The sequence below is a fragment of the Oenanthe melanoleuca genome, chromosome 2 (assembly GCF_029582105.1).
Source record: "Oenanthe melanoleuca isolate GR-GAL-2019-014 chromosome 2, OMel1.0, whole genome shotgun sequence".
NCBI lineage: Eukaryota > Metazoa > Chordata > Aves > Passeriformes > Muscicapidae > Oenanthe > Oenanthe melanoleuca.
Genome location: NC_079335.1, coordinates 119,981,460 through 119,991,000, shown reverse-complemented (window position 1 = coordinate 119,991,000; position 9,541 = coordinate 119,981,460). Strand labels below are relative to the sequence as shown.

Here is a 9,541-nt window from a genome sequence, read left to right as displayed (position 1 = left end):
GGGCACATTTGAAGTGGTGGTGTTTGTCTGCCCAAGTCACCATTACATTTGGTGGGCCCTGCTCTTCTGCCTGTGGGAAGCAGTGAATTAATCCTGCCAGTGAATTAATGCCAATGAATTAATCCTGCGTATTGCTCTGCTTGTGCGCACAGCTTCTGCTTTACTTATTACACTGCCTTTATCTGAACCTATACATTTTCTCACTTTCAATCTGATTCTCTCTTCTTTCTCACTGGAGTGGAGTGAGAGAGCAAATGGCTGTGTGGGGCTGGGCTGCTGGCTGGGATTGAACTACGACAACCTTTTTCCTTCCAGATTGCTTGAATGTAAAATGCAAGCTGTGGTCACAAGCAACATGGTGATTTTACTGTGTGTAATGGTAAATGAAGATAAGGGAAAAAATTTAAAACACAGCAATGTTTTGTATGTAAACACTTGAAATGAATTTATTTTTTAAAAAATCATTTTTACAGTTGGATCATACAGTATTCTTCTGTACGCCTTAAAATAAAAGCTTCCAGCTTTTAAAAATGCTTCCCAGTACAAAAGTGCTAATGTAAAACTGTAGTGTTTATGTATAGAAACCATCACTACACATCACTAAGTATCTAAATAGTCTCTTCACCAGTATCAAGGTGTGGAGAAGAGATGGAAGATAAGACTCCATAATTTTTAAGGGCTTTCTTCCTCTTACAGTTCAGTCTTCAGGAGCTTCAGCGCTTTCTGCATATTTGAATACACTGGAAATGAAATATTCATGCATGTTATTTTTGCTGCAACTTCCTCTGCCAGCATCCAAAAATGCTGCAGAGAAAATGTCATTATTATTAAAGCTTTTAATCACATGCCTATTACTATAGGGAGTCAGATGCACTTACTCTTCCGAGCAATTTGTGAACGTCATGGATTTAATATTTACTGGTGAGAATGTTCATTAATGCCAACACATGGGCAGAGACTGGAGCTGTGCAGCAGTGAGGGATGGCTGTAGCAAACACCTTTCCCTGCTCCCAGAAAATTTCCTGACCTGGCCTGTTGGGACTCCTGAGTTCTCACTGTTGCTTGCAGTGAACACTGCTGAATTATGCAAGTTCCTACTGATGTATGCTTGCTTTTAAAACAGATGGATGCTTAAAGCTCCAGGGCTCTGCCATAATTTTCTTCATCTCACTGAGTTTAAGTCTAGCATCCTGTATAATTTTAATCCTAGTTAAATGTCTTTCAGCAAGTCCTGATGGTGAGAATCTGTAATGCCTGGTGTTATTCCTTGTCGCATGAAAAATGGGACTGCTTTCAGAATATTTCCAGAATGTGTCAGAACACTCTACTTACACAATGAAATGTCAGAGGGCTCATATGCGTAGAGACGGTTTGAGTATCTTCCAGTAATATCTGCTCTCACCGTCAGGGAAGGATCTGGGAAAAAAGGGTGAGAGAATTTGTCGAGGTTAACCTTCAAGCAGAAGGAAATAAAAGGAAATAAATCTTTCTGCGCTCCTGCTTGCTTCCTAAATGTGTCTGTGAGACATGTCTGCTTCCGCTGACTAAGAGATTGTTCTAACAGGGTTACTGACATTTCAGTTTTAAGTGTTTTCTTTGTAGGTTTATTAGGAATGGGAGGAGCTACCCATTCCAGCGACTGTGGCATCAGCTGTTGAGGGAGGAATGCTGGACTTGTGAAGCTGGGTGGTTTTGATCCACAAAACCAACTCAAACCTTTATATTTCTCATGAAATAAATTCCTGTTAATCAGCCTGAGGATTTGGGATGAAGGTGCAGCAGGGGCTCTGTGCTGAGATCAGCTTTGATGCTTGAGGTACTCACCTATGAACAAAACCCGAGGGACGTACTGGCCATCAGGTGCAAGATTCTTGTCTGTGGTTTCATACTTAAAGAAAATAGAGAAGGTTCCTAGTCAAGGAGGGCATGTTACATAAGTATTTTTTTCCTTCACCGTACTTTGTATTATGAAACACAGCTCAAATAATACATTTTGCAGTTTTTTAACAGCTGGAATTGCAAACTGGTAACAGTTAATATTATTATTAAACTTTACATTCTTTCACATTCTGAGTTTATGATAGCTACAAATGAAAAAGAGTTACTGTGAAATCTGTTATGTTTCAGCAGTGGCCATTTTCCTAGCCAACCCTAGCTATTAAACTCAAGTTAGAGAAGCCAAAATTGAAAGCAGAACTTTGTCACTTTCACTTAATTAAGTGTAACTGGGGAATTTACCACAAGGTTCAGGAGAATGAATTTTTCAGCCAGTTTCTGTATATCTTTGTGTTCAGCAAAGACCTTCTTGAGGGCTAGAGTAAAAACAAATGGGAAAGAAAATTAAAAAGATGCATTTGAAATATATTGTTGTCCAAAAAGAAATTCAAACAAACTGATAAAACAAAATGAGAATTTCCAGTTTACAACTGCAGCAAAGATTTTCGGTTCATTCCATTGGAACATGATCCATTCATTTATATTCTTCATTAAAGAGTAATTACAATAATGCAAAATTTCCCATCTTCCTTCAGAGGGTTCAGCTGGCTCTCAATTTTGTCTGCTTAAGTTTGAACTTGACCATTTAACCCTTCAAACCTCCTGTTCTACTATAGTGGTTTCTGGCCCCAGATCTTAAGGCATTTGATAATACAGCATGTAGGGCTTCAGACTTAAATATTTGGAAGGGTTTAAATGCTTGTACAAAGACCCTTCTGGAGTAACAGGAGCTATGGATGGATGCAAAGATAAGCCATGTGGATTGACTTGCAGGAAGGAGAGTCCTCAGATAAATTCAATGACACTGGGAAAAGAGCAGTCCCAGTTACCAGAAATCCTGGAAGAGCTCAGTTTCAGCCTGGATTGATTTAGTCCCTGGCTGGATTCAGTCTCAATCACTGATGATATAAAGAGCTGAATATGGTCTTTCCAACAAATTATTATATCTTGCTACTGATTTTGGCTGACTGTCCTGTGAACCAAATTCAGATTTGCCAGAGGTCAAACCTGTGCTCACTTCTATATTAATTTTCTATCATGCAATTCTGAATTCCCATTTTAATTTTATTTCTACACATTAGAAAGCACCTTCGTGGTAGAGTAACTTGAAGAACACTCCTTATGCTTGTGCAAGCTAGTACTGCAAGCTAGTAGTCACTAAGTTTTAAAGAGAACGGTATCTAATTTTTTTTCTTTAAAGCAGAGTTTTTCCAGAAAATTGAAACACTTGATTGATTTTATTTTTTTCCCCTCCCGAGTGCAAAAGGATTACCTTGGCTGTGTGGGCAGTCTTCCAGGTGGTGGATAATCATGAGGGGTTTCTGGCTGGAAAAGAAGAGCGGTGGTTAGGGCGGGGAGGCGCGGGGGGCTCGGGGGGCGCGGCGGGGCGGGTACCTGTGCTTGGCTCGGAAAAGCGCCTCCTCGTAGGTCTGCGTCCAGATGAGCTGGTCACCCCAGCCTGCAGGGGGACAGACAGACAGACACACACTCAGACAGAGCCTTACAGCGGGCCGGGGAGCGAGCCCTGCCCTGCCCTTGCCCACCTCTGCGGGAGGGGCTTGGGACAAACCCGCTTTAAATTGGGAATGAGGGAGGAGAGGGGCTAGGAAATACTAGGAAAGGTCTGGCAGAATGAGTTGCAAGAGAATTAATTTCTTAGAACAGCATAGTAGCTGAAATATCCACCAGATTGCACTTCTTAATTTTTTTTTATTTTTTTTTTTTTTACCTCTGGAGAGTGTCTGAGGCAGTTTTGGCTTAGCCGTAGCGTCCTTCGAATCCTTCTTGGCCGCATCCTTGGCCAGAGCGCAGGAGATGGCAATGAGCAGCAGGAGCAAGGACAGGTAACTCTTCTCCATGGCTGCCCTGGAACAGGTGAGAGGCTGCGCTGGTGGCGGTGCCTCCCCACGGCTGCTGGCGGCGAGGCACCCGCGATAGGGACGGGACAGGCAAAGCTCGGTCACAAACGTGCAGCGGGGCGAGGCAGGGCTGAAAGCAGCAGCTCCAGGCACGGAAGGGTCAGGTTTGCTCAGCACAGCGCCCTGAGGGACCCGGCTGCTTCCCACCCCGGCCAGGCTATGGCCCTTTTGCGTGTCTGTGCTTGATAATTTCTTCTTTTTACATGAAGGAAAATAACTGACTTACAGCAATTCCCAAAGTCCTTGCAGGTCCTAATAAGTTCACAGTTCTACCTCGATCTCCCAGCTCTAGGTGCTGAAAAGTTCATTTGTCTCAGCTCTTCCCCCATTTTGCTGACTTCTCAAATGAGAAGACAGAAAGTTTAAGCTAGGCTTTACAATTAACATTAACATAGACACGGCATAATGGTGTTGTTGAAGCTTCCAATCCTGTCTTTTCCCTTAAAAATATTATCTAATCCTTAAAGCCAGCAGAATGTATAACAAAAAGAGTTGGGAGGAGCTGATGTGTGGCCCAGTGAGAACTGAAATGGAGTTTGAGAGTGAAAGCAGCACAAAGCAGAGAGCTTTTCCTGAGCCAGCCTGGGGCATGGAGACAAGACACATCTGATAGAAAACTCCTCAGCATTTCAGCTGGGATGTTTCTCTGAAGGGGGAAATCATTTCAGCAACATGACCCTGTGTTTTCCCATTACATTTCCTCCTAGAAACTAGAACCAATATAATGGGTACCAAGAGAAAATTTAAGAGATTCCAAAAGTGGTGCAGAACATTGAAAAGATTCATGTGAAAAAGAAAAGAAAAAAGGAAAAAAAGGAGAAAGGAGCCTACCAAAAAATCCCTCACCAGAGCAGACTGACTGTTTTTAAAGTTCAGACAATGAAAACTGGACTCCAGGAAAACAGAAATGTTTTTCCAGGTAGGAACTGCAGGAGGAGACATAAGCTGAGTTTCCATGAGTGATATAATGCTCTTTGCTAGAGGGATGCCCAATAGAGCTCAAATGTCCAGAGAGAGCCTGTTTCAATGGTATGAAACACAACTTTTACTGCAGACTGCTTTTCTGCCACAAGAAAAGGCTCCTTGGCAAGGAAGGAAATTGCTTGAAGTTTAGTTAAACTCTAGATTGTCAGGGTTGCCTCAAGAATTGTTTTGGCTAGAGCTGTATGGCAGAAGTAATGCTTCCTTAAAAGGAAAAAAAAATAAAAAAAGTATTGGACAACCAGGAAATTGAAGATCAGGCACATTTTAGGCTATTGTAGAGGCAGCATGCAGAAAGAAAAGACAGAAGAACATTAAACCTGCTCCTTAAAACCTTTGCCTCTGGAAGCTTTCCAAATTACCCCTCTTCTGTTTCTTTATTTTTTTAACCTGCAAAGCCAATATTTCTCTAGACATTTTCCTTCACAACAAGCTGTGCTGGACCTTGCCTGCTTTGCTGCAGCCTTTCCTTTCCAGTGATCAGATCCCCATCCCCAGCTGGCTCACAGCTCCCCGGGTACCTGCTGGAGCAGGGAGTGTGCAGTGCCTTACCTTGTTTACTCTCAGTTGCCTGCCAGGATGTGAAGGTGTTCCTGGTTTCAGTGTGAGTGCTGCTGGTCCTACTGCCTATTTATGCACCTTCACACCCCAACTCCACCCACAAGATTTGAATTTGAATACTACTCTCAAAGAGCTAAACTTCTGAGTTTTTCCCCACCAAAACGTTCAGAGTTAATTTTGTAATTAAATAACATTACCACTTCCTGTCAGATACTGTATCTAAAGCTCAGAGACATTTCTGTAGACTTTTGGGATATTTCTTGAAGGGTGATTTTAAAAGATTGGCAAAGATCCAAGTACAGGTAAGCTTAAGTCAAGACTCCTGATTTGCCTGAAGAGTGATTTGTCTTTTTTTGATTGGTTGGAAAACCAGTATGGGTTGCTGTCCTTTTAGTCCTTAGAAAAAGTTAATTGATGACTCAGAACTGTGGATGTTAATTAGATAAATAACTGTGCACATTATACAGATATATGTGCACACATGCACATATAACAACATACAGAATTGTATTCAAACCTAAAAAAATTTTTTTTTATGAAGGTCTCCACAAAAATGTATTTGGAGGCTATAATAAAAAACTGTGTTCATAAGCAGATATCTAAGCCAACACTTAATTTAAATTCCACAATTAATTAGTTGTGTAGACATTTATTTTTAACTTCTACATGAGTCCAACCAAGCATCTTTGGTTTCAGATGCACGTACAGTACAGTGCAATGCTCAGGAAAATGAGACCTGGATGGTCATTCCCACTGCTGCACTGGCCACACATGGTCCTTCCCCAGAGGTCAGTGCAGTGTGTTCTCCTTGCTGCATGCCTCATATATTTCAGTGAGATTAAAATCCACTCTTCATGGGCAGTAAATGCTTAACATTTCTCAGCTGGGTAGATGAAATCCATCAGATATGGATTTTCCTGTTTGAAATTCACGGTGCTGTCTGATGGCTGCTAAAAGCAACCATTTGTTACAAATATACTTGAGAGAATTAAGAGCTTTGGATCTTAGTGTGGATTTGGCTTGCTTTTTGGGTTTGAGGGTTTTTTTTTCATGAATAGTAATTAGGAAAACAAAGTTCAGAAGCAAGATGGTGAACTTCAGCAAAAAAATTTGAGTTCTACCATGCTTTGCTTAGCTGCTTGGTGTATTAGGTGGGTGAAACCAAAGCTCCCAGGCATATCAGTAATTTTAACTGCCCCTTCTGTATGTTTCATGAAATAAGAATGTTTTCCTGAGAATATGCATGTAAATTTCTTCTTCTCCTTCAGCACTTGTCCCTGAAGACTTACAGATATAATTTGTTTGCTCCTATATTGTCCATCCAAACTCTCAGCTTTTCTTTCAAAACATAGACCAAAAGAAGACTCCAAGGTTCACATTTGGACAGGGGACCACTCACTTTGGACAATTCAGGTTACATTCTAAATCCTCTTTAGTGCACATGTAGAAGTAACCTTGGGTACCCATTTGGGTCTCAAGTTATACAATTCATAATTGTAATTTAACACAGTCTCGCTGACTATCTTCTCAGGTCAACCTAAGAGCATTTGGTAATTTTAAAGTTTGTCAAATAAGTTCTAATTGCTCTCTGGTGCTGTGAAGAGATAATAAGCAGGTAGGTTCTCACTCACACAATGCATCCCCAAAGCTAAACCCCTACCTGCTCCTGGCACCAGCCTTAGATGTATCTCCATTTCATTTGCTCTCTTGCTTTCTCCTGTTTTCAGGGGATGCATTTATCTTAGCCTGTGTCCACATGGCCTTGTTGTACTCTGACAGAACTGCTTCCTGTAAGACTCAGTAATTCAGATACAGCTACTCACAGGGGTTTCCCTGTCAGCACAAACCCAGTGACCTCAATGCAGATAGTCTGCAAACCAGTTTTGTGCCTTGGTAATGGGAGAGGGGGGAGCTCAGTCTTTCCCACAGCTCACTGCTTGGGCCCTGAGACTGAGCAGTGCCCAGCTGCTAAGTTTTCTTCTGGCCTTTTATGATGGGCTACTTTCTCTGCCTGAGTCACTAAATCCTGCAGGAAATGGCCCAGAGAGCTTCAAACCCAATAGGACTACTCCAGAATGTTTTTCCTCTTTGTCTATAAAGATCTGATAGACCTTATTACTGTTAAATATTAACATCTTTACAAAACTAGTCATCAGGTTTTTAATATAATTTTGGTTCCCCTGCTCTGAGGAGCCCTTGTTCATTATATTATACAGAAATTTGCAATGTTTCAGGTGGCTGATGTTACATCTGCTCTGAAGGCATTCTCTGATGTGCTTTGTTTTTTCTTGTGTTTTGCAATACAGAAGTTTTAGAATTCAGGCATTTCTCCTAATTTCATAATAAACACATGTTTCCAAATCTTATGATCTGCTCTTAGGATAAATATCAGAAATTTAGATGGAAGGAATGAGAAGCAATGAAGGAGATGTGTAGTCAGTCCCACACTAGCAATGCTCTGAGTCAAAGCCAGAGACAGCCAGATCTGGAAATCATCAATCTTTCAGAGCTCTTAAAGTAGTAGTATATTGTAAGACATAGTGTTTGAAAGCAAACAAAACTTATTTGAGAACTGGTCAAATTTCTCTTGTCAGTGCATTGCCCTACACAGGATTTTTATCCCCTGAAAGCTCTTTGGATCAAATTTGACTAAAATTTTCCAGAAAGCCTTATACCCCAAAATTTAGAAGCTGAGACATCCTCTTAAACCTCTGACAGATGCAGGCTCCATTTTGTTTCCTTCTTGCCCTGAAATAGTTCAAATCCTTTTCATGACTATTATAGGTAGGTGCTGTCTGGACTGGGCTATGCCATGACAATCGATGTCCCTTGTCACACATGCCAGGAATGTTTATTTGTGTGACAGGCATTTGTGCTGGAGCAGGCACTGAATCCCAGGCCTGCCCAGTTATGATCTGTTAGGTAAGAAAGTGATTTTTCTCACATTGGCTCAGGAAATATTTGCTAACACTTGCAAATGGAAAGCATTACTAAAGGAGAAACTGATGTCTTATAAGTGGTCCAGACATTCTCTTGAGAGTGGGAAAACCATGGTTCAACCATCCCTGGTCTACTTTATTTTCATTACGAAGCAACATTTCAATATATGGCTGGAAAGACAAAAGTTCAGCAGATTTCTGTTGCTGAATATTTAAAGCTGATGACTGGAGCTCAGGTAAATTTTTGCTAGGAATCTGATGATTTGTCTGAAGGATGATGGTTTTCCAAAATATGTCAGCCCATTCTTCTTTTTGGTTGAATAAATTACTCAATTAACTTGTAGTACCTATAGTTTATTGGTAATATATTTCAAATTGGCCAGAAGAAGAGACACTAAGGATTTAAATAGTCTAACTCTTTAATTACTGCTTGCAAAACAAAAGAGCAATCTGTGAGGATTTTGATATCTCAGGAGGCATTTTTTCCACTCACTGGATATTTATAATACAAATCACCACCACTAGATACAGGCTGTCATGAAAAGCATGGACCATCCCTTACACAGTTTTAGATGAAGATGTGGGTTTGTCATGTAGCCAGTTCTTATCCCATACTTTGTTTTGAGTCTAGATGTGATGTCTGGAAGGCATTGCTGAATGACACGTTTTAAAATCACGGAGTCATTTGAAGACCCATATTAAATGTACTTGCTCTTGTACTGTTTAATGCCCTTTTCACAACAATAAGGAAACTGTCATGGTCTATTGCACCAAGGAGTTCCAAGGTTTCCAGCATATGTGGAACTTATTTGCTCAGTTGTGTTTGGTAAGAGAAAGCCTGATCCTGGTAGCATTTAGATTTAGCTTTGAAATATTTTTTTCACTCCCCCAGGGAAGAGGCGAATGGGTGAAGAGGAATTCTGTGATGAGAGGGATTGGGAAGCTGGGGTTGTACCATAGCCTGTGAAGAAGACTGTTTATCTGGTCTTCTTAACTGGACCAGCCAGTTGTGATCAGCAATGCTTCATGTCTGAAATTTTTATACTGAAGTAAATGCATTTTAAGAAATTAAAATAATTCTATCTAAAGCCAGAAAATTTGCTGTGCTACAAAATTAAAGCCAATGACTCCTTCTCTGAGTAGCTG

General features: G+C 40.8%; 1 protein-coding gene across 1 annotated transcript; it reads right to left on the bottom strand.

Moving 5' to 3' along the window:
• Positions 1-419: 419 nt before the first annotated feature.
• Positions 420-5,501, bottom strand: AGR2 (anterior gradient 2, protein disulphide isomerase family member). The gene is made up of 7 exons (XM_056484339.1): positions 3,725-5,501; positions 3,391-3,454; positions 3,269-3,321; positions 2,239-2,312; positions 1,825-1,888; positions 1,333-1,416; positions 420-740 (listed from the first exon to the last, which is right to left on the bottom strand). Exons 1-7 carry the CDS (start codon positions 3,852-3,854, stop codon positions 691-693), a joined length of 519 nt encoding a protein of 172 aa, XP_056340314.1. The 5' UTR covers positions 3,855-5,501; the 3' UTR covers positions 420-690.
• Between the last annotated feature and the right edge of the window lie 4,040 nt (positions 5,502-9,541).